This window comes from Saccopteryx leptura, chromosome 10 (genome assembly GCF_036850995.1).
Source record: "Saccopteryx leptura isolate mSacLep1 chromosome 10, mSacLep1_pri_phased_curated, whole genome shotgun sequence".
Lineage (NCBI taxonomy): Eukaryota > Metazoa > Chordata > Mammalia > Chiroptera > Emballonuridae > Saccopteryx > Saccopteryx leptura.
The window spans coordinates 47,467,476-47,492,906 of NC_089512.1; the positions used below are offsets into that span (position 1 = coordinate 47,467,476).

The window sequence follows — 25,431 nt, forward strand, 5'->3', positions numbered from 1 at the left end:
ACCATACAGACAGCATTTGCTTAGGAAACCTTGGCTGGAGTGAACCACACTGTCCTGTATGAGGATGGTAGAACCATTCATGCCTGAGGACATTGATTCTTGGTGGCTTCTAATAAAGTTCTAAGAGAATATGTGGGAGACAACTCTGATGCCCGGAAACCTGAACACTTAACGAAGGGACACAGCTGGTTCAGACTCACGGTCCATCCAGGTCTGTCACAACTGTCCCATTTGATGTCACCTTGGAGGGTCAGTTTTTGGTCAGCTTCAATCTGTGGCCATCGATAGTTCCTTTGCTTACCAGTTTGCCCACACTCTCTCTGAGGCCACTGCTATTTTCTGTCTGGAGCCAAACAACTTGAACACCTCAATATCAGAACACTGGTGGGTTCTACGTGGCAGCTTGGGCCAGGATGTGGGGGGGATTACCTTGGCATACTCAAACATGCGGAGGTCCGTGTACATGTCGAGTGCGAGGTTCTCATGACCACTCCTCTTGTACAGTTTGGCGGCCTCGTGGAACTTCCCCTGGTAGGAAAACACATCTGCCAGAAACAGGTCATTGTTGGTCTCTCCCCGCTTCTTCCTCTCCTGGAAAAATTAGAAGCACAGGAAATGGCCTCTGCAGCCACGGCAGGAAGCAGCCTTTACAAAGGTTAGATGCTGCTATTTCAAGTCCCTGGGCCTTCCTAGTGGAACCTACACTTGGCTCCTGAGCTGTTGTGTCTCTAACCTAGGTTTCTGGTAGGAATGTTTGACAACAAAAGCAGACACCCCCCCTCCATGAGTGAAGATCAAAAGAAATGCAAACTTTTATTTTTTTAATGGAAATTCCTCAGGGCTGCTTTCTTATACATTCTTCCAAGGAAATAACTGCATACTTAGGGTGATGTGTACTGCCCACACCTTGGTGGCTCCCAAGCTCCTAAGATCTCCCAAGTTCCCAGGCCTGGTTTGGCTGAGTTGTGACTCATGATGACGGTAGACAAGGAGAAGGTTTAGGGTTTCATCCCCAGAAGGAGACCAACAGAATAATATAATGAGCCTTACTATGTCCCTCTCTCCAAAGTGAAGGTAAGTGATACCACATGTTGAGCACCCACTAGGCACCAGGTGTCCCAGACAAAACCAGGGGTGGGTGGTACCTCCCAACTGTCACCCCGAGAGAAGCTGAGATTCAGAAGAGGAGCAGGTAGAGGTTACACACTGCTGGCATTTGGACTCGGTCTGTCTGACTCTAAATGCTCTTTGTACCACATAATACTCTCTGGATACAAGTGATGGTCCCCAACACACCTGCATATGCATGCACACATGCACTCACACACGTGTTTATGCACAAACATATAGCAGTGCTGAGGATGAAGAGAAATAACTGGCACACTCCCTTCTCCTGTGTTAAGGAACATTCATTAGTCTACAGCTTAAGTATTTGTAAACACTCAATAGCACCCAATCTCTCAGCCCCAGCAGTTTTCTTTTGCTTGTTTTCTAGCAAATGTATCAAAGTGGAAGAAGATGAGACATTGGATCAAACTCCCAGACAAGATGGTGAAATTTTTAACAGCTGGAGGCAACATGCTTCTCCACTGACAGAAGTAATTTTAAAAAACAGAAAGAGCCTGACCTGCGGAGGCTCAGTGGGTAAAAGCATCAACTTGGAACACTGAGGTCGCCGGTTCAAAACCCCGGGCTTCCCTGGTCAAGGCACATATGGGAGTTGATGCTTTCTGCTTCTCCCTCCCTCCCTTCTTTCTCTCTTTCTTTCTTTCTCTCTCTCTCTCTCTCTCTCTCCTCTCTTTAAAATTAATAAATAAAATCTAAAAAAAAAAAAAAAAAACAGAAAGAAACTACACAGTTTAGACTAATCAGCCAAATAAACTAACTCCTAATTGAAATGAATTAAAATCTTGCAGTGAGATAAAGAAACAGGTTTCATTAGGCATGGAATATAGGCCATACACATTCTAGGCCACAGATTATCACTATGATCCAGAAACACGGTTTACATATATTCAGTATGTGTGAAGTCAAATGGGTAGCTTTTCTTCCTCCCGTTATCAGTACAGTTATATCTTACTTATGCAAAAGGAGCCTAGTAGGGAACCTCAGTTCTCTGGAATAATGCCGATTACCTAGAAGCAAACAACCAAGACCCCAGAGCAGCCAAAATGGATCTTCTCTTGAAGGCACTTGACTCGGTTTCAAGAGACAATTCTTACAAGTTTAACCAACTGCCCAGTTCATAGCACACTAGATGAGGCAGTAATAAGACAGGAACTCAGTAAGACCGGTAAATAACAAGAGGTGGTCCCCACAGAGGTCAGTTACCTTTGCATTGATTAAGACCCCTAGATCCAGGCCAGAGGAATCACAAATGCCAACCCTGATCTTAAGTAATACTAGGTATCATGGATAAATAGTCCTGAACAAACCCTTTACCATGCAGGTAAGTAAGCAATAGAAAATACATGTTCCTTATGATGGTGCTGGGGGAGGAAGTAGGTGTGTGGGGTTTGCACCAGAGCAACTTCTTATTCGGTCACATGGCCCTAGAATAAAGACAGAACTGGCTTTGAATTTGAATCAAGCTTTTGTCTGTGGAGCCTTGGGGACGTGGCCTAGCCTTCCTGAGCTTTAGTGTCCTTATTTTTCCAAAAGGGATAAAACCAGTATTTGACTCATTAAGTTGTTGTAAGGATTTAAAATAATATACATGCCAATCATGATCATGCGTGGGGCTGAGCAGGCACTCAGCAAATGGCAACAATTATTAGGCTTAGCAGGCTGTGAGCTCCTGCTTGTCTCTTCCACTCAGCTCTGCCCATTGGGCTCAGCATAAGGCTTGGCCCACAACAGGTGTTTTTTATGCTGAACTGAATCAAAGGGACAAGACATTTACTGATTTCTTTACTACTTCCCTATGGAAATTCAAATGTATTCCCATAGCCTCACAATAAATCTGTTCAGGAGAAAAAATATGTATGCCTTTTTACAGACAGACTGCACTAAGATACACAGGAATTAAGAATATGGTCTACCATCCTTCAGCAAATGGTGCTTGTAGAACTAGCCTCTTTAGTCCACACCACCTCTCCTGGGTTTGGCTGATGAAGCTGGTGTTCTCAGCTAGAAATGGTAGGCTGGAGGGAGGGCTCCAGAGTCTCTAGGCGCCCAGTTCAGACCTCCCTCCCCAGGAACCACTGCTATAGGTGGGATGCAGATCATGTGCATTTGGGAATGCTTCCTACACTGGCATATTATTGAAGCCTTATAGGACGGTAACCACTGCTAGAATGAAAACTAGTCACTGAGAATCTATTTTATCCTCACAACAACCCTGTGAGGTAGGTCTCATTCCATTTCACAGACAAGAAACCAAAGATCAGAGAGATTAGGAACACACCTACCTGCCCCAGCTACCAAGAGTTGTCTCTACCCCCCCCACCTGGTGTTTTGCACCCCCAGGCCAGGCTGTGGCCCTGATACCGACACCAGTGGCTTTGTTCTCATGTCCTCAAGGCTCTTGCCTGCTTGAAGAGCTTCTTGTAAACCACAGATGGTGAGTGTGTGCTTTCCTGAGAAGAAAGAACACTTCATCTTTACCTCAATGCTGTTGATAAGTTCTAAATATCGCAGGTCTTGTACTCTGGTGAAGGCCTACAGAGGAGGAAATAACAGAATAAAATCAGCTGCCTCTGAGCTTCAAAAGTGGGTGATTGGCTGGGGGTGGAAAGTCAAGCTTTAGAAAGTGAGTCAGTAAGGAGGGAAAAGAAGCAAGCATTGATTAATCACTGCATTCAGGGTTATACCACCCAGTGAGGCTTGGCTTTATCCCTGGGATTAGTCCATACAAAGAAGAGCAAAGAAGCCCTGGATGCAACAATCACTTTGGGATTAGGTGAAACAAAAACTACCGAACTATGATACTGCAGTCTGAGATGGTGCCTGCTTGGAGGAATTTCTATGCAAAAGGGAAGAACAAGCCAGTCTGACACTCTGAGGCAGTGGCATCGGAGTGGGAGTGGAGATATACTTACTGACTGAGGAGAGACTGCACATACATCTTGGTGACTTGGATGGGAAACAGGAACCAGCTATGCTTACTAACAGTGCATAAACACAGGGTATCCTGTGCCCACAGTACCATGATGAAGGGAGAAAAGGAGTGGAAATTTGAGAAGGAATAAAGATGGTTTCTAGAAGGAAGGGGGAAGGTAGGGAATGAACCACTCCAAGTCCCTGGAAGGCAAACTCTTGAGTAAATCCTAAGAGTGTAGCTCTTGCCTTGGACTCCAGTAAAGACGGAGATTTTAACCCATGGGCTGCTGGAAGTTTCTAGGCATTCATCTTGATGCACACTGATGTTAACTAAGCCTCTTTTGTTGCTTTCAGACTTTACATGGGGTTTAGAGAAGTACAACCCACCATGTCAGGCTGATCTTTATGTGACTTTGCTGTCAACATTTGTACCCAGCTATGCTACTTTTACACTGTCCTATTTGAAATGGGCTGACATACACCTAGAGGAGGCAGCAATCCAGGAGACTTTAGAACATGAAATGCAGAAAGAACAACAACCCTGGCCACTTGCAGCCTCTACTTAGCTGCATGACATCCTCTATCATAAAAAGACTTGTAGAAATGAGCGAGTCACCCAGCTTCTGGCTGCCTCACAGATGACCACAACGGGACTTCATCTTTTCAGCCCATAGGGCCAGGCATCCTGCCGGGCTGGGGACCCAGAGATAAATACGACTTGGCTTCTGTCCCCCTCCCCAATTCAGGGACTCATATTCTAAAAGGGGAGGCAGACAAATTAAACAGATAATAAATCTCCCTGAGCTAAGAGCTACACAAGTGTGAACTAGGTGCCCTGGAGAACACAGACTCACTGTCTGAGCAATGAGCACTAGTGGGAGGCAGGATTAAGCAAAGCATCACAGAGTGGGAACCTGGTAAATGAGTATTCCTGAAGAGGAATTCCTTGAAAGGGTAAAGCAGGTATTACATGAGCAAAAGGAGAAAGAGCTAAATGCACCTGTGTTCTTCACTGGAGGTCCTATAAGCCATCTTTGAGGTCTGGGCATCCTCAAAGCAACATGAAAGGGACACCTGGGATGTCTGGCAAAATAGCAGGGAGGAAAGAGGAGTTTTCTATTTCTCAGTTCTAGTTCTCTTTCTAGCCGAGATTCCAGCTGAGAGGCCCTGGGCCTACTTCTTCCCCACCACGGAGAGAAATCTGTTTTTGAGTTCCTTCAGTCCCAACATTCTGCAGAGTCAGGGGTGCCCCTATTGGAGTGGTCAGAGTCACAAGGCCTGTGAATAACCTCAGCAGAGGGAAGTATGGGAACAGAGCAGCTCTGCAGTTGGTCTCAGGGCAGCGCAATGGTCCTAGATGCTTAAACAGCTCTCCTCTGCCATCTAGAGGTGACAGTCGTCTATCGCCAAAACCATTCTCCACCTCCATGTGTGTGCCTCAGTGACTTGGCAATGCAGGAAAAGAAAGGCTGAGATTAGGGATTTGGATAAAGTGATTGAGTTATAGCCTATCGCCAAAATCTCGTGGCTTTAATACAACAATTTCTATTCTTAGGGAGTGTTTGGGGGTATACAGAATTGAGGGCGGCTGTTAAACAAATGGAAGGTCATTCCAGTTTGGTTTTCACCCATTAAAACATTTGCTGAGCACTTAACATTGTGCTAGGCACTACTGTCTAATTTCATCCCAGGCTACAATGGAACAAAACATATTTTAGGAACCCACTGTTATTCTTCATCCCTCCTGGTATTTTGGGGTGGGGCAGGAGAGTGAAGCTCCCTCTGTGGAAATGTTTCCTCCTTCCTCTGAATCTTAAGGTCCTCCTCTACTACCACTTTCCTGACACAGTTGATCTAAAACTATAATATAATCATTATATAATTAAAATTGTACTTGTTTTAATGACATTAGCATTTGTATAACCATTGCTAGCTTTAGAATCCCTTTTGCAATGTGACAGTTAAGCCAGATGACAGTGTGTCAGGCAGGCTTGGCAGCTAGTGTCTTCACCTTCCCCCCTGTAGAAATAGGAGGACTGAGGCTCTGAGAGAAGTGGCTTGCCCAGGGTCATCCAGCCTGAACATAGCTGAGCTGTTTCTCAACCAAACTTCTGAACTCTTGTCTGGTCTTGGTCCACTCTCTTTTCATGCCTAGAAATATTGACTTAGCATGGTGATGGCATCACATACTGCTGCAACTCCTTCCCTACCAGCTCAGCAGGTAGTATGGGCAACATGAGTATCTGATTAATTGGCTGAGGGATGATAAAGACAAAAAGAAGAAGCAGGGGAGAGTTGGAAACCATTCCTTTCCCCATACCTTAGGTTCCAGATGAAAACTCAATTCAGAGACATAGCTGGGCTCTTTCTAATAATGCGCGGAAAGGGGTCAAATGTTTTCAGCCATTGCTGTAATTTTAATAGACTTATCCAGGAAATGTCCCCATAAATCAAGGTCATGAATCATGCCATGAAGGTATGTGGGGAGTAACATTGCTATCAGAATCAGAGAGCGTGACCATTTTTTCCACCATACTTAGCAGAGTGCCAAGAAAAATAACCTTGTGTAATAAATGGCCTATTACCAATAAGTGCTATACCAATAACAAATGCTACCATTTATGGTGTCTATTATAAACCAGGCTTTTAGATAGGTGTTTTACATAAATGATAGCTAATAAGAGTGAGAGCTAGAATTTATCAGCTGCCTCTCCTATGTCAAGCTTTACAGGCATTATCACATTAGATCCTTATAACTTTTGAGGATGGGGCCTATCATCACCCTAATTTTACCAATGAACAACCAAGGTTGTTACCTGCTCAGTCTTACACTTAGGAGATGGCTAAGCTCAGAGCTGAATATAGGTCAGTCCAACTCCAGAGCCCACTACAGTAGGTCACCTGGACCCCCTTCTGCCTCCTCAAAGGACCCTCTGAGGACCATATTCTAGCTCATGCTGACTAGACGCTTACCTTCTTTGCTGTTTCAAACTCTAGTCCTTCTAAAGCTTCCATGGCCAGTTCACGCCAATCAGTGTCTGTCACACCCAAGCAAGCAATCTGGTAGGCTTCTTTGAACATTTTCCTATCCAGGTACTGGTACATGGGAGTAGACTGCAGGATTTTGTCAAAAGGAAAGGTTGTTTTTTTTAGAGCAATGGAAAGAGTCAGATTCATACAAAGCCTGACTGCAGACTTAATTACAAATGCCTGCAAAGCAATGCTGCAATGGTTAATCAGTACCCTTCTCAGCCACTCCCCAGCCCACCCTCTGTGCCTTCTACTCTGCTACCCCCTGTGTCACAGATATTATCATTCCCTGATTAAAGCCTAAGAGACTGAAACTCAGTGAGGACACTGACTTGTCTGAGGGCACACAAGTGGCACATGGAAGATCCTGGGCCTGGGCCTGGGATAACCTCTTAGATATGTGTGTATATGTGTGTTTACATGAGAGCAAGTCTGAGCTGGGCCTGAGTGTCTTTCATAACAAAAGGCCGTGCTTGCCCTTGTTTTAGGAAGGGACCTGCACTCTCCTTCTGGATTCCTGGGCAGTGGAGATCAATCAGCCAGTACCCCTGTGCTAATGGTTCCCAAATGTGGAGCTGAAGTGCTGTTTTCTCCATTTGGAGCCTTAATCTTTGAAATTTCCTGTCCCATTTTTTACTTTAGAATTGAAGGAAATTTTTTCTTTTTAAGTCATTCTATCCTCTGACAACAAGATGTGCCTGCTTCTGAATACTTTTTCCCTACCATGCCACCCCACCCCCTTTCCCTCCCTTCAAGTGGCCGCAGGGTATGGACATGGGAGCAGCTGAGCTAGAACCCAGGCCTGGCTAAGCCACAACCTAGCTGTGTAAATTTTAGGGTAAATTAACTTCTGTTTAGCTGCCCTGCCCAGAAAACACACTACCATAAGCAAACAAGAAAAGTGCTTTGAAAATAGATATCGTAGTTTTCACTCCATAAGATGCACCTGACCATAAGACACACCTAGGGTTTTAAGGAGGAAAATAAGAAAAAAAAATATTCTGAACCAAATGGTGTGTTAAAATATTTAATAAAATAACGTATTTTTCGCTCCATGAGATGCACGGGCATTTTCCCCTCCACTTTTTTGGGGGAAAAGTGCATCTTATGGAGTGAAAAATACGGTAAATTGCTGGGCAAAAAATGAGCATGCTCATTACATCCACAGTATTTTCTCAGCTCCAGCTCCTCTCCAGCTCCCAAACTCTCCAGACTTGTTCCTACCCTCAGCTTACCCTCGGTTTGAAACACCCTTGCTGCTCCTCTCTGCTGTTCCAGACTTTTCAGGGTTCAGAGCAAGTGTCACCACTACCTGGAAGTTTTCTCAAACTACCCACGCACAATGAGCTTTCCTTTCTAAACTCCTTTAGTGAGCATTTTCTGTTCCAATTTAACTCTGGTTTGCAGTGTTTGATATTATTAAAAACAATAATAGGAATTGGGCCAGAAAAAACCTGAAAGATGGTTATATTTAACCTCTTTTGCACAGAAAAGAAGTGAGCCCCCAAAGAGTGAACAGAGTTGCTCAAAGTCATAGCTGGTTTAGGCAGCAGAGTCAGAAAGACAGTACTCCTTTCCCTAAACTGTGTAACTTCTCACCATGCTGAATGTCCCGAGAGTACAGGGACTCAGACAGGCCCATCAAAATGGAGCATATGACAAATGGTTAACATTTGGACTTGCCTGGGAGGCAAAATCTGAGAGTGGGAGTTTTAAAAATACCCTAACTGAACAAATGCCCTCTGAGCTCTTCTTTATCTTGCTATTGCATTCCAAGCATGAAGTCACCCACCCTGAGAAGCCGGCCTAGGGCTTACCGCCCTACTTGGCAGCCCTGACAAATCATTTCTTGCACAAGATGATGTAAATTTTTAAAGGAAACCAGAAATCCCCAGAGTGGGTCTGATGTCTTCTCCCCCCTCCCTAGGCCAAAAACCACAGGATGGCTGGAGGCAGAGGCAACAGATAAATAGCCTTTGTCTTGAGGCGGCCTTTCCTAATGCTTGGCAGTTCTAACCGGCTGCATCAGCAGGATGGCCTTGGTGCAGCCATGGGGCGGGGGTTGGGGGGACTCTGGCTTCTGAATCTTAACAGCTTGGGCAGTGGAAGCCCCAGGCCACCCCTTCAACTCCTCTTGGCCAACCAAAGCTGAAACAGCAAACTTCATTTATCCTGAGGTCAGCATGGCAGTCTTGGGAGAAAAAACTTTCAATCAACATAGCATGTTTGGCACGACTGAGGAAGATTGGGTTTCTGAAGGATGTGGTGCACGGGTTTGGGAAGGGGAACAGAAGTTCCCACAGGGTCTGTTCTTGCCCTTCCTTTTGCCGCCACTTCCACCCACCTTTCTTTCTTCTTTTTCTGGCTTTCTTTTTTCCTCTTTCCTTTTCCTCAGGTCTGAAGTCTACTAACTAGCATTTATTGAACAACTGCTCTGTGTCAGGTACTAATAATTTCTGCCCAATGAGTAACAAGGGTATCATCAGCAGAGAGGAAGAAACAAACTCTAGTTTCACCCTTTACAAGAAGCCAAGCCAGGGAAAGTGAATGAAGGTGAGATGTGTGGAAGGAAGAGAGGTTGATGTAGCCTAGCTAAAAGGCAATCTGGAAACATGTCTAAAACTCTTTTTCTTTTCTTTTTGTGTATTTCTGAAGTGAGAAGCAGGGAAGCAGAGAGACAGACTCCCACATGTGCCTGACTGAGATCCACCTGGCACGCCCACCAGGGGGCGATGCTCTGCCCATCTGGGCCATTGCTCTGTTGCAACTGGAGCCATTCTAGCACCTGAGGCAGAGGCCATGGAGCCATCCTCAGTGCCCAGGCCAACTTTGCTCCAATGGAGCCTTGGCTGCAGGAGGGGAAGAGAGAGACGGTGAGAGGAAGGAGAGGGGGGAAGGATGAAGAAGCAGATGGGCGCTTCTCCTGTGTGCCCTGGCCAAGAATCGAACCCAGGACTTCCACACCCGGGCCAACACTCTACCACTGAGCCAACTGGCCAGGGCCTTAAAAATCTCTCAAATGGCCTGACCAGGCAGTGGCGCAGTGGATAAAGCGTCAGACTAGGATGCAGAGGACCCAGGTTCGAGACTCCGAGGTCGCCAGCTTGAGCACGGGCTCATCTGGTTTGAGCAAAAAGCCCACCAGCTTGAACCCAAGGTCGCTGGCTCCAGCAAGGGGCTACTCGGTCTGCTGAAGGTCTGCGGTCAAGGCACATATAAGAAAGCAATCAATGAACAACTAAGGTGTTGCAATGCACAATGAAAAACTAATGATTGATGCTTCTCATCTCTCTCCGTTCCTGTCTGTCTGTCCCTGTCTATCCCTCTCTCTGACTCACTCTTTGTCTCTGTCAAAAAAAAAAAAAAAAAAAATCTCTCAAATGTAGCCTAAATAGCCCTTGACCCAGCAGTTTTACTTCTAGTTTATACCAAGGAGCTAAGATGGGATAAATACAAAGACTTAGCTAGAAAGATGCTCACTATTTACAACAGCAAAAAGCTGCAAATAGCACAAATGTTTAACAACAGGTATTAGGTTAAATAAGTTGTGAAAGAGTCATGAAACAGGACAAAAAGCAGTCATTGAAAACAATGTGGGTAGAGGAAGGGCAATAGGGAGGAAGTTGTGGTAATAATAAAAAGTTAATCCCACACCAGGGATTTCACAGGTTGTTGTTGGTGCATATACCAGCCTATACAGGTGATAAATTTGTACTGCAGTATTGCAAAACTGTCACCAGTGGGGGAAACTGGGCAAGTTATACAAAGGATCTCTGTATGCTATCTTACAATTATATGCAAATCTATCATCGTTTCAGGATTTAAAACATCTAGACAAGGACATTTATGGACATGGAGCCATGTTTCCAGTAGGTTGCAGAGTGAAAAAGCCAGATCACTAGTTGATAGCTGACAATTCATAAAGTGATTGATCTGCAATATGTGACTGTTAGGTCAAAGTAGAAGATGGACATCAAGGACAAAGATTAAAAGTCTCTCTTACTGCCTGACCAGGCAGTGGTGCAGTGGATAGAGCACTGGACTGGGACACAGGTTTGAAACCCTGAGGTCACCGGCTTGAGCACAGGCTCACCAGCTTGAGTGTAGGGTCGCTGGTTTGAGCATGGGACCACCGACATGACCCCATGGTTGCTGGCTTAAAGTCCAAGGTTGCTGGCTTGAGCAAGGGGTCACTAGCTCTGCTGTAGCCCCCCCCCCCCATCAAGGCACATATGAGAAAGCAATCAATGAACAACTAAGGTGCTGTAACGAAGAACTGATGCTTCTCATCTCTCTCCCTTCCTGTCTGTCCATATCTGTCCCTCTCTCTGTCACAAAAAGAAAAGTCTCTTACTTATAGTTCACATTCAGTAAAGTACCGTGAATCTGAGGTTTTATCTATAGGAGCAATACTTACAGATAAAAGTAATACAACAATATTTACAGTATGATTCCACTTTTGTTTAAAAATTTATATAAAATCAGATACTCCTAATTATATGTTATGCATATATTACTTATACATATAGAAAAGGTCTGGGAGGATATTTTCCAAATGTTTAAGAGTGATTCTCTCTTGAGGATGGGATTCTGAGGGCTAGTCTCTCTTTGGTGCTTATCTCTATTTTATGACAGTTCTACAGTGGCAATGGCTCACATTCAGCCTCTCATTTCTATTCTAGCCTCTTCCTAGTTTGAGGGACTTGTGCAGATACTCCCATGCTGCCTTTTTGGCTCACAGGCATCTGCCCCCACACCCTATTTCACCCATATTCTCTTTCTCTCACACACACCATATGGCCTGTGCACACACCCTGCCTGGACTCCCAGCTTTGCTAGCTTGCTCCACTCTGCCCCAAGCACGGCTCTCAGTAAAACACAACTCTGTCTGCTGACAGACTACCCTGCATACCCTCCCCATCCCTACCAGAAAGGGGAAGAAAGAAATGAAAGCTCATTGATGTTGAGCTGCTTGCCCAAAGATACATAGGTTGCATAGAGTGGAGACAGGACTTCAGGTTCAAGTCCAGAGTGCCTTCCATGACATCAGAGCTGCCATTCTTGTCTCCCTTCCCTCTAAGGGTCCTGGCTTTCCTGGTCTTGTCTGCCTCGCCACTACTGAGAGCTGACAGTCACCCTGGGTTACCTGTGGCACCTCCACAGCAGACATGGAGAAGGCGTGGAGGCAGAAAATCTTGGAGCCGTTGTAGCCCACCACAAAGCCCTGCAGCTTCTGCTGGTGCACAGGGAAGGTGCTAGCTTTGATGTTGAGGTAGCCTCCTCCTGAGAAGCAGAGCATGTCCTCACACTGGGTGTTCCAGGCCACGCTGTTGGCGTTTGGTTCCTGGGGACAGAAATGGTAAAGATCCTGGGACTACCGCCCTGGGCTTTGGCACCATTCCTACATTCAGTCAAGTTCTCTTTTTAAAGCCCGAATTACATTAAATTTCCAACACTGAGATGGAGGAAAAGGGAAGAAAAGGGAATCTGAAGAAATGGATAGAGGTATAGAGGCAAGCACCTCTATGCACTTTTCTATGTTGGAATTTTTGAATAAGCAAGAATTACTTTTGAATAAAAATTATTATCCCCAAATAGTAATCATTACATAATAAGTGAGAAAATCATCAAAGTGGATTCTATTTCTGTTAAAGAATGAATATACAGGGGGTCCTCGGGTTACGACACAGTTCCGTTCTTACAACAGTGACGTAACCCAAATTTTAGTGTAAGTCAAAATACACCCTAGCCTAACACAAATGGGACACTTGCACTTTTAACAGTCCAAAATGGCGTAGGTAAGTGTACTGAGGGATGCCAAGTCCCTCACTCATATGCTGCGTTACTCTGTATTCTTCCGCTGCACGCAACCAGACTTGTTAGCCCATGTAGTCCGTAAGTACAACGCTAACAGTGTAAGCTAAAACACTCACGTCTCAATTTTTTAAAGTTTTTATGGGAGTGAGCATCGTAAACTTGAAATGTCATATGTTGAGACTGTCGTAACCCGAGGACCCCCTGAACATAGCTATGCAAGAAAAAAGGTTTAAAGAAATATAATCCAAAGAATTAACAGTGACTGTCTTTCAGTGGGTGGAATTGTAGGTGCTTTACATTTTGTTTTTTCTTTGCCTGAAATTTTCTTTTGGGAATGAACATTTATTTTTTTATAATAAGAAAAAGAACAGAGAGCTATTTTTAAAATTAAAAAATAACATATTTTCTCTACATTTATAATCTGTACACTGTAAAAATACAATCACCCTGGGAGGTACTCTCTCCCCCATCTTCCCTCAAAGTTTTCTGTTCAGAACTGGAAACCCAAGGACCAGCAGATGTTCATACCTCTCTGCCTAAAATCTTTTACAATGTCTAAATATTTCATAATAAGCATGTATTACTTTTATAAGGAGACTAAAACTACATAGCTGCTTGTATTTGCAAGGGGCAGGGGCAGTGGAGAGGAAAAAAAGATAGCTGGGAATGCTTATGACCCCTGGCAAGGGCTAAGAATTACTTTCCCTAGCCTACTATAGAACTCTCAGTGGGGACAGGAAGGACATATGCCTCTCCACTTCTATATGGTTCTAGGCTGGACACAAATTCACAACTGGGGACTGCTAACCTACCTAGAGGGGGTGGTGTTGAGACTGGGGGAAGAGAAGTAATACTAAGGCCCTATCATGTGCCAGGCCCTGAGCTAGGCACTATGGTATCTTATTTAGTCCCCTAGCAGTCCTGTGAGGGGAAAACTACAAGTTCTATTTTAGAGGTAAGGAGAAATTGACTCAGAGAGGTCCACTAACTTGCTTGAGATCACAAAGTAAGTGATGAAGTCAGGGTTGAAGTCCAGATCTGTCTTAAGTCAAAACCTATGCCCCTTCCCCTAAACCCCTCTGTCTCTCCAGTTATGTGAGCGAGTCATTATCAACTGAGATTCACCTGGAACTAGTGGTAATCAGGCAACTTCTTCCAAGGAGCAGCTCCCAACTCCAACACCCTGCTGATTCTGCTGCCAAGGACAAGGAAGAGCCCTGATAAGGGGACTTCAATCAGCCGATTATACTGGGAAACCAGAGGTTCAGGAAGCCAATCAGGGAAGATTTTAGCTTTGGGGGAACTCACTTTAGGCAAACAGGCCCTGACCACTTACAAAGCCCTAAAGAGGGCCCTGGCCGGTTGGCTCAGTGGTAGAGTGTCAGCCTGGTGTGCAGGAGTCCCAGGTTCGATTCCTGGCCAGGGCACACAGGAGAAGCGCCCATCTGCTTCTCCACCCCTCCCCCTCTCCTTCCTCTCTGTCTGTCTCTTCCCCTCCCGCAGCCAAGGCTCCATTGGAGCAAAGTTGGCCCGGGCGCTGAGGATGGCTCCATGGCCTCTGCCTCAGGCACTAGAATGGCTCTGGTTGCAGCAGAGCATCGCCCCCTGGTGGGCATGCCGGGTGAATCCCGGTCGGGCGCATGCAGGAGTCTGTCTGACTGCCTCCCCATTTCCAGCTTCGGAAAAATACAAAAAAAAAAAAAAAAAGCCCTAAAGAGGCAAAAAGCAGTGCTAAGTCCAGGAGAAAGCCAACCAGGCACTGGGCATTGAGCCTTTTAGCTCTCTTCTCCAGTGACACGCTTCCTCCAGCCACAGGACCAAATGATTTGTAACAATGCCTATTCCCAAAACAGTTCACATTTTTTTGGCTCTTACAGTATCCTTGTGAAATATACAGAAGGGAGGGCTTTCCCCATGCCTCCCCTTCTTTCAGATGACAAAACTGGTCTTGCTTCCTTACTGTGTCTTAGGTCTCTCACAGCCTCCAGTAGGTGAGAAGACTTTTTCAAAAGAATCATTATCACATTAACTCATGCACTGACAGCCTACAATACAACCCACTTAGATTTATTATCATTCACTTACTGCTCTCAGGAAACCAAAGTTCAAAGAGATTGGTTCAGCTCCTGCAGTTCATGTGTGGGAGGGGACCTCTTAGACTCTACACCAGGGGTCCCCAAACTTTTTACACAGGGGGCCAGTTCACTGTCCCTCAGACTGTTGGAGGGCCGGACTATAAAAAAAACTATGAACAAATCCTTATGCACACTGCACATATCTTATTTTAAAGTAAAAAAACAAAACGGGAACAAATACAATATTTAAAATGAAGAACAAGTAAATTTAAATTAACAAACTGACCAGTATTTCAATGGGAACTATGGGCCTGCTTTTGGCTAATGAGATGGTCAATGTGCTCCTCTCACTGACCACCAATGAAAGAGGTGCCCCTTCTGGAAGTGCGGCGGGGGCCGGATAAATGGCCTCAGGGGGCCGCATGTGGCCTGCAGGCCGTAGTTTGGGGACCCCTGCTCTACACCGTTGTTTGGCTCCAACACCCTTACACTTCACTGTTCCTCCCAGAGATTCACCTCGAAGCCAGAGTGTAAATACCTCCTATAGGACCGGGAAGCTAGAGGAGGGTCTCTAATCAAAGGACCATGTTCTGGCACTCCGTGGGACTTCACCTGAAAAAGCAACTCCTTGGTGTGGATGTCATAGACCAAGCATGTGTCATTTTCATCCACCACAGCCAGCTTCTTTCGGGAAGCGCTCATGTCCAAGCAGCGCACAGCTGTGGCTTGCTTCAGTAAGACAATGGCAAAGGGATTGTCCACGAAGATCTTCAGGATCTGGCAAAATTTCAGACCAAAAAAAAAAAAAAAAAAAAAAAAAAGTGTGAGTAACCATGGCAACAAGACCCTGGAACACTGCCAGCTGTTGGAATTCCAGGTGTTCTACAAAAACAATTCCCACTAACTTCACTAGAGGTTGTGTGCACAGAAAAGGACTCACCAAAAGAAAGGGATCAGGGCTTACCCTTAGGAAACGAAGAGTGTCCTGACCAGGCGGTGGCATAGTGGATAGAGCGTCAGACTAGGATGTGGAAACCAGAGTGTCATTCGACAGAGGTCACCAAAGTAATGACATTTTGGCCCCAAAACATGACAAACTCACTTGAAAGTCTGCTTGACTAGGGATTTGTTTTTTTGGGTTTTTTTTTTTTTTTATTTATTCATTTTTTTTTTTAGAGAGGAGAGAGAGAGGGAAAGAGAGAGAGACAGACAGACAGAGAGAGAAAGGGGGAGGAGCTGGAAGCATCAACTCCCATATGTGCCTTGACCAGGCAAGTCCAGGGTTTCAAACCGGCGACCTCAGCATTTCCAGGTTGATGCTTTATCCACTGCGCCACCACAGGTCAGGCCGGGATTTGTTAATGTTACCCAACTATCGGGCTAGTTAACACCATCTAGCAGAGATCTGAGTCACTAACACAGGAAGACGTACTGTAAACACTGACAAGATATCTGGTATAACCAGAGCAAAACGATGATGATGATGATGGTGAAATCAATCAGTTATTGACTGTTTTTGATAGTCCTGTAAAACATTATCCTCATTTGTAAAACCTGAGCCTTAGAGAGATGAAGTGACCTGCGTAAGGTCACACAGCAAGTGAGTAGTTAAGCACAAACACGACCCCAGGTTAACCTGCCCCCAGAAGTCCATGCTCTTAGGCCTCACACTGGAAGTGACAGCTGACTGTGACAAAGAAGCAGTTTCCTCCCCTTTGGTATTGCTATTCTATGGTCCCTGTTAACTTATACTCCATGACTTCCGTCCCCAGGAAAGGCCTGATAAACCTCCACCACAAGCCATCTGCTAGACAGCTTGGCTCTCAGGCTCATGCAGTTACATTTTCACTTTCAAATTTTCATGTAGCCCACTTAGAACTTTTCTTATTTTAAGCAAAGAGCATACACAGAAAACTGTTAAACTTTTTGTAACCTAGATTTTCCATATCTATTTAAGCAGTGGACCCACTTTTTTTTTTTTTTTTTTTTTTTTTTTACAAAGAGAGAGAGACAGAAAGGAACAGATAGGAATAGGCAGACAGGAAAGGAGAGAGATGAGAAACATCAATTCTTCATTGTGGCACCTCAGTTGTTCAGTGATTGATTTCTCATATGTGCCTTGACTGGGGGCTACACAGAGTGAGAGAACTCTTGCTCAAGTCAGTGACCTTTAGCTCAAGCCAGTGACCTTTGGGCTCAAGTCAGTGATCACGGGGTCATGTCTATGATCCTACACTCAAGCCAGCGACCCTGCGCTCAAGCTAGATGAACCCGCATTCAAGCCGGTAACTTCAGGGTTTCAAACCTGGGTCCTCTGCATCCCAGTCTGATGCTCTATCCACTGCATCAGGCAGGGCCCATTTTTCTTATAACATCTAGTAATAGCCTGCAGACCAGCACCCTCTAGGACACAAGCTAGAACACACTGCCTTAATCTATTCACTGCTCTAGAAGGAATCTGACCTAAGGAATGATCTCTGCTTCCCTCTCTAGCAAGCCACAAAAACTGCACCTCTAACAAATCTCCCACCAACATTCATCCCAGAGGCTGCAGTGCCAACTCTGCCAGAATGGGACATGCTATGAGTCTGAGGGCCACCTCATCACTGGCTGGAGGCTAGCCTCATGAAAGAAAGCTCTAATATGCCCATGAGGGAAAGAAGCCTTTTCCTGCTGTGGAAACCTATTCTCAGGGTCATAACCTGACTTGCTGCCTACATCTGCAGGCAGATAATCAGCCTGATGGGAGACTCAAAAGAGCACTCACCTGTCCATTCTTCAGGCCCACTAACAGGCCTTCCCTTCCTGGAGGGCCACCAATCACCTTGATGTAGCGAATGAGAGACTCCATCTGCCACTCCCGCTCCTTCACTCCACTGAAGGACAGGCACTGCAACCGTTTCTCCTAGAAAGTAACCCACCTCTGCATGTATATTCAACAGAATAAGTGTTCCCCAGCCCTCCCAAGGAGGTCTTCCTGCCTCTGAGGGATGAAAAACACTTCATATTCAGGATCTATCTCAGTGGTTTTCAACAGCCTTTCCATGGACTGGTGCTGGTCTGCCAGAAATAGACTATAATCTTCGTACAACATCAGGCTGGTTAACTCTTTCATGGACCAGTGCAAAATTTCTGGCAGGCTGGCCCTGGTCTGTGGACCCACAGTTGAGAAACACTGATCTATCTAACCTAGTTCCAATGATTGGTATCATTTACCCTTCATGAAGGTCTTCCTGTGGAACCCAGCTCAGGCTCAGATCTTCTGTGCAGACCTCTAGGCAGCCAAAAGCATACCTGTTTGCCTCTTCTATCCTATAACCTGTGGCATCCCTAAACCGCTTGAAGTTCTAGACTTATAGAGAGATTTTAACAGTATTTTACATCCAGTGATTTCTAAAGGATTACTTTCATTTTATCACTTCCAAAAGGCCTAGTTTCATGAAACCAAATCCACCTCTACTTCCAAGAAGGATGCTGGGTTAGGCCTTCTCTCAAAGTCTTTCCAAACTCCTCTTGGCATTGACGTAGACATTTTCTAGGAAGCTCTAAGTTGAGAATACTTTTTCTGTGAAAAAAATCTATCAGAAAGTAAAAATTTCCTTTATTATTTTAATTAAAATAACTTTTTTTGTTTTTTAATTGAAGAATATCATAAATTTTTATCTGTATATGTTCACCAAAAAATATCAATCTTCATTTTTTGAGCTATCAATTTAAGCTGTAAATCATTAAAATATACATAATCCCAGTATCACAAAGTACTTTACAATACAAAAACAAAGTATTCTCCAGTTTATGGCCCATGACTTTCCAGCATACTGTGAACTCATATAGATGTCAATAAAATAAAAGCAATAACCAATTATTAATGAACAATAACCCTGAGTTGGGTACCCTATCCCTGGAGGAAGCATGAAGCGGATCCAGTCAACCTTCTGCTGCTTACCTGGCAGAGGATGATGTGATCAGCACACACCACCAGGAGGTTGCATTCAAACTTCTTGACCATCTTCTCCTTTACCCGGTAATGCATGTCTGATGAGTCATCTGAATACAACTCATAGATGAGGATTTTTTCTGGCAGTTGGATAGCTAATCGATTTTTGCAGATGGCAATTTTCTTGACAAGCTCTTTGCATTTAATCCGAACTGTCAAAGAAAAAAAAAAAAGCCCTGTTCTGGCAAGAGGTTGGTAAGTAAGTAGAAGGCAGAAAAATTAAAAGCTATCATTTATTTAATGCTACTGGCAATTAAAGGAGACACTCGCATCAAAAACATCTTTACAATGTCTAATATATACAATCAGCTCTGCTAAACACCAGGATCCAAAGTCATATATAATCTTTGTGGGCCAGAGCTTATAACTGAAATTCTTAGTGGTCCATCACTTGCTGAACATAAATCTAAACTCCGCTGCATGGCATTAAATGGCCCCTGATGATTGGGAGCCTGCCTGAGTGACCGCTCACACCTCTAGGCACTCCCAAACACTACTCTTGACAACAGAGAACCATGTATAGTTTCTGGAACACAATAGGCTCTCACACAGACCAGGGGGATAAACTATCTCCACAACGGATACTGTGGAGCTGCCCAAGTAGCTACACCTTCACCATCACAGTTGAACTCTTCAAACATAGGTGCTCCCCGATAGGGAACAAAGGATGTCATCTGAAACGGCGATACAACTACCAACCAGAATCCCTGTGCACAGGCAGCTGGCAGTGTGCTGTGGCCAGTACATCTGGATAGGAATACACTTTAAACAAGTGGATTCTTAGCCTATTTAACCATCCCAGCTACTTGGGTGGACAGAAGACTGGGTTTAGACTGACTGCACTAGTCCTGAAACCCTAATCTGACTGAGCCCGTGGTGATCCACTGCTCTTCTCATCTCTGGGGGAAGGACCTGCCAGGAGGCAAGTGGAGAAGGAGCTCAGGGAGAAGTACTCCAGAAATGCTTCTGACCAGAGAGCATGTAGGTCCACAATGATCCATGCAGCTCAGCTACCCTGACTCTGACTTGTTATACATTATCCTCCCTTAGTTAGGGAGTCCGTGTTCCCCTTGGAATTATCTGCAAAAGTTTGTGAGTCTGTGCATTTTTTCTTGAGAGGGTTTCCTGCTGTCCTTAGGTTCTCTAAGATAGTGTTCCCCAACCCCCGGGCCACGACCGGTACTGGTCCGTGGGCCATTTGGTACCGGTCCGCAGAGAAAGAATAAATAACTTACATTATTTCCGTTTTATTTATATTTAAGTCTGAACGATGTTTTATTTTTTAAAAATGACCAGATTCCCTCTGTTACATCCGTCTAAGACTCATTCTTGATGCTTGTCTTGTAAGTTTAATTATATTTAAAAATACCACAGTTTTTAGGTCGGTCGCATAATTTTATTTTGTGCATTTATCCGTCCCACCCTAAAGGCCAGTCCGTGAAAATATTTTCTGACATTAAACCAATCCGTGGCCCAAAAAAGGTTGGGGACCACTGGTCTAAGACATCTACATCCTCCCCTCGCCATGCCCTCCTCACAAGAAAAGCAAGAACAAGTGGTCCAATGTGTTTCTAAAAGACCAGGGAGAAATATTGCCTACCATTTCACTTGCTCTGTCAGCAGCCCTCCCAACCAACCCTTCTTCCCAATGTCTGGAGGGCAGTGGGGATATCCCTATCTTTTACCTTTCTGCTCAGTGATCAGGTGCTGCACAATGACATCAGTCATGCTATCCCTGTACGCATACCGGTTCTTGTAGAGTCCATGGACCGTGCTAAAAATAAGCTGGTAGAAGGAAATGGTGCCATCCTGGCAACCTACTGCCTGCAGGGAAAAAGAGTTGTCAATTCCCAGCTCTCTATGGAGAAAGAGTCTATCCTTCCATTTGTCAGGAACAAACATAAATGATCTGACTGACTAAACATGCCTGATGTTCAGTGCCTAATAGGGCAATAGCACAACAAAATGAACTTCCTCTTCTTACCACATAGTTGGAATCAGGTTTCGCTCTACAGGTCCATACCCAGGAGTTCTGCTCCCCAACAGTCCCAAGCCGCACTCCATCCTTGGTGAAAAGGGATACTTGCTTGTCTGATCCCCCCAGCAAAATGTACTCTCCTTTAGTAAAGTAGCTGATGCAGCAGGCGTTAAAGTTCAGTGACCGATCCTTCCCAATCTAAGGAAAGAAAACACACAGCAAAGGAAAAACCACTTCTGAATCCATAATAATTGCAATACAATCAAGGTTTTTTGTGAGGGGAGTTGAGAAGACAGAGAAGAGCTGGCCAGCCTTACTTCCTACGATTCCATTGTGAACACAGGCCATCCTCCTCTGGAGCACTCTACTCCTCCTCTCCACACAGCCAAATCCTTGACTATTAGAGCCAGCAGCATCCCCCAGCCCCCAGTTCCCACCTAACTGCTTTAGGAGTGTGTGTCTTAGCTCTTCAGCTAATCTGAAACTGAAGGTAGTCTTCCTTCCTTAGGCCCTCCTCCACACAGAGCACCTGCTAGGGTTCAATGGTTCCCCTCAACTTCTTTGTTCTTTCATTCTGAAACTACAGCCATCCTACTTCTCTAACAACTTTATTGAGGTATAATTCACATACCATACAATTTTCCCATTTAAAGTATACAATTCACTGGCTTTTAATATGTTGTGCAACCATCATCACAGGACATTCCCATTACCCCAAAGAGAAATCCTGTACCTGTTAGCAGTCAAGCCCAATTCCCCTTCTCCTTTCCATTCCCTGGCAAGCACTAATATACTTTGTGTGTCTATATATTTGCCTATGTCAGACATTTCAAACAAATGAAATCATATAATATGTGGCCTTTTATTACTAATGTTGTAGCATATATCAGTACCTCATTCCTTTTCATTGCTGAATAATATTTCATTACATGGACATACCACATTTTATTTATACAGTCAACAGTTAAAGGCCACTTCTATTTTTTGGTTATTATAAATAATGCTGCTAGGAACATTTGTGTATAAGTTTTTGTTTGGACATATGTTTTAATCTATCTTGGATATATATACCAAGAAGTGGAATTTCTGAGTCATAGGGAACTACCACTTTTTCAAAGTGATGTAGCATTTTATATTCTTACCAGTAGTGATTAAGCGTCTAAATTTCTCCATCCTAGTGGGTGTGAGGCGGTACCTCATTATGATTTTAAATTGCATTTCCCTGGTAGCTAAAGATGTTAAGCATCTTTTCATATGCATATTGGCCACATGTATACCTTATTTAGAGAAATGTCTATTTGGTCTATTCAATATCCTTTTTCTATTTTTTAACTGGGTTATCTTTTTATTATTGAGTTATAGGGGTTCTTTATATATTCTAGATACAAGTCCCTTATCAGATATGTGATTTGTAAAAATTTTCTCCCATTTTGTGAGTTGCCTTTTCACCTTTGATAACAGACACTCAGCTTTTAAGATAAAGGTCAAGCTCCTGAACTCACATCCCAATATCCTTCTCACAGCCAAAATGAACTTCTTATAGTTTCCCAAGTAAATCAAGTTCTTTTAGGCCTCCATGTGCTCACAGCTGCTATTCTCCATGCCACCGTAGCCCCAGCCAGGAATGTCCTTTCACTCTACTTCTCTGCCAGCTGTCATTTCCTCCAGGAAACATGCCCCAATATCCCTGCCTGATTTAGACTCATCTCCCCTGTGTTCCCATGGCCTCTGTGCTCTCCTTTCCCATAGCACTTCTCTCATTACTCTGTAGTTATACCTTTAAATGGGCATTATAAGACAAATCTGATAAATATTCTAATATGGAACCCACCACCTGTCTTCCTGGGTTCCAATCCAGGCTTGGCCACTAACCAAACTGTGGCTTTGGGCAGTTACTGAACTTCATGCCTCAATTTTCTTACATATAAAGTGGTGATAATAGTGTCTACCTCATAAAGTTGTTATAAGGAATAAAAGAATTAGCCTTGTAAAGAGTTTATATATAATGCCTAAAACTCAATAAATGTTAGCTATTATTATTATCAAGCCAGATCCCTTTAAATATTATAAACATTTAAAATGCCAAAAATATACAAATTATGCCTAAGCCTAACCCCAAAGCATAGGTTGATTTACTTCATCATTCCATATTTAATTCTAAATCTTCCCAGAGTTAAAAGGCAATCACACACTGAGAAAACAATTTTACTGTCCCAAATAATTTGAAGTTACCTTTACCTTCTCAGCAGACTGACGTTGCTTATCAGTCAAAAACTCTGGGCCACAACAAGAACTGTGGGGCTGCATTCATGCGAGATATTTCCCATGGCCCTGACTACCATGCTGAGCTCTTTTTTACTGTCACTATAGCAACAAGACCCCATTCCCTCTTAGTGTAATGTGGTTATTTGTTCCAGGGCACTTCTAATATCCAAACTCAGTACCTGGTACACAGTAGACATGCCAATAAATATTTGTTAAGTGATGATAAACATACATTAAGTGGATGAATAGACAGGGCCAGGGAAACTAGATGCCAGATAATTAAAATGAGGGTTCTGAGAAAAGTAATAGGAAACTGAGAAAATTCTTCATTATCCACAACTTTTATCTTTACTTGACTACAAAAGAAATGTCCAATGGTAAGATAAGGCAGAAAAAATGGCTCCAAACTGGGCTACACATACCTGAAACCCCCACTTCCAGCTGATGTTTTGAGGAATAAGAATGCTATTAAGCAAAAGGTTCCATTGAACTGGCTGCACTTCTCATTTGCTTGGATGTTGTAGTACACCATCCCCACTACCTTTGCTCTATCCTCAGTGTCTCCAGGCTACTAACAGGTTTCCCATCAGCAGGCTCTATTTTAATCCACCCTCCACAGAAACAAGGAATTCTTCTGAAACAGGAATCTGACCAAGTAGCTCCCCACCTAAATCTATGGCTCTAGAATACTTACCATGTAGGATGTTCAAACTCCTTATTCACACTACAATCCTGCCTCCATCTTCCTTTCTAGCACCATCTTCTCTCCACAAATCTTGGGATACAGTCACCTGAACAACTCACTGTTCCCTGAGTTGTCATTTATTTTCAATCCTCCCTGCCTTTGAAGATGCTATTTCATTTGCCTGAAACACAATTTCCAACATCCTCTGACTAGCAAACTCCTGCTTATCCTACTCAAAGTCACCTCGACAAAATCCCCCATCTCTTCCAAGCAGTGATGTCACCCTCTTTTGTGTCCCTATAGCTATCTGTCTGGACAGCTCTCCATCGTGCCATGTATCACACTGCACTGGAACTGTGGGCTATAGAGTCATTCCCCACCAGCCTGTGAACTCTGGCAGAGCAGAGGCATGAACTTACATAGCTTGATGTTAGTGGCTCCTAACACTGGTGAAGGACTGACCTAAGTGGGTGCTAATAAAAGTGGGTAGGATGAATAAAGCAAACATCAGAAGGCAGGATCATGACTAAGGCCAAGGCTTTACTGTCAGACCAGTCTGGGTTTCAATACCAGGTGCCACCATTTACTAGCAGTGTGGAATCTCAAACATAATATTTATTTATTTATTTTTATTTATTTATTTTTCCTTTTTCTTTTTCTGAAGCTGGAAACGGGGAGAGACAGTCAGACAGACTCCCGCATGCGCCCGACCGGGATCCACCCGGCACGCCCACCAGGGGCGATGCTCTGCCCACCAGGGGGCGATGCTCTGTCCCTCCGGGGGGTCGCTCTGCTGCGACCAGAGCCACTCTAGCGCCTGGGGCAGAGGCCAAGGAGCCATCCCCAGCGCCCGGGCCATCTTTGCTCCAATGGAGCCTTGGCTGCGGGAGGGGAAGAGAGAGACAGGGAGGAAGGAGGGGGTGGGGGTGGAGAAGCAAATGGGCACTTCTCCTATGTGCCCTGGCCGGGAATCAAACCCGGGTCCCCCGCACGCCAGGCCGACGCTCTACCCCTGAGCCAACCAGCCAGGGCCCATAATATTTATTTTACACTGTGAGTCTTATCTACTCATTTCTAAAATATTGATAATCCAAGAACCTACTTGCCTAAACAGGCGGTGGTGCAGTGGATAGAGTGTCAGTCTGGGATGCTAAGGACCCAGGTTTGAAACTCCAAGGTCGCTGGCTTGAGTACAGGCTTATCAACTTGAGTATGGGGTCACTGGCTTGAGCATGGGATCATAGACATGACCCCATGGTCACTGGTTTGAAGCCCAAGGTCACTGGCTTGAGCCCAAGGTCACTGGGCTCAGCTGGACCTTTCTCATATGTGCCACCCCTCCCGGGTCAAGGCACATATGAGAAAGCATCAATGCATAACTAAGGTGCTGCAACTATGAGTTGATGCTTCTCATCACTCTCCCTTCCTGTCTGTCCCTCTCTCGCTCTCTTTCTTGCTTAAAAAAAGAAAAGGGCCTACTTTACAGGGTTTTATTAGAATTAAATTATATAAAGTATGCACAGAGCACAGTGTTTGGTATCAC

The 25,431-nt window shown here is 44.4% G+C and overlaps 1 protein-coding gene across 3 annotated transcripts in view; it reads right to left on the reverse strand.

The window, feature by feature from the left end:
• Window positions 1-25,431, reverse strand: part of IFT122 (intraflagellar transport 122) — a 78,916-nt gene that overhangs the window by 24,270 nt on the left and 29,215 nt on the right. For all 3 annotated transcript variants that reach the window (XM_066350425.1, XM_066350423.1, XM_066350424.1), the window contains 9 exons: window positions 20,945-21,136; window positions 20,646-20,784; window positions 18,910-19,112; window positions 17,731-17,868; window positions 15,576-15,740; window positions 12,218-12,415; window positions 7,015-7,155; window positions 3,607-3,660; window positions 430-591 (listed from right to left, as the gene is read on the reverse strand). In XM_066350425.1, the coding sequence (XP_066206522.1) occupies window positions 430-591; window positions 3,607-3,660; window positions 7,015-7,155; window positions 12,218-12,415; window positions 15,576-15,740; window positions 17,731-17,868; window positions 18,910-19,112; window positions 20,646-20,784; window positions 20,945-21,136 (1,392 nt within the window). The remainder of the gene's footprint in view (window positions 1-429; window positions 592-3,606; window positions 3,661-7,014; window positions 7,156-12,217; window positions 12,416-15,575; window positions 15,741-17,730; window positions 17,869-18,909; window positions 19,113-20,645; window positions 20,785-20,944; window positions 21,137-25,431) is intronic.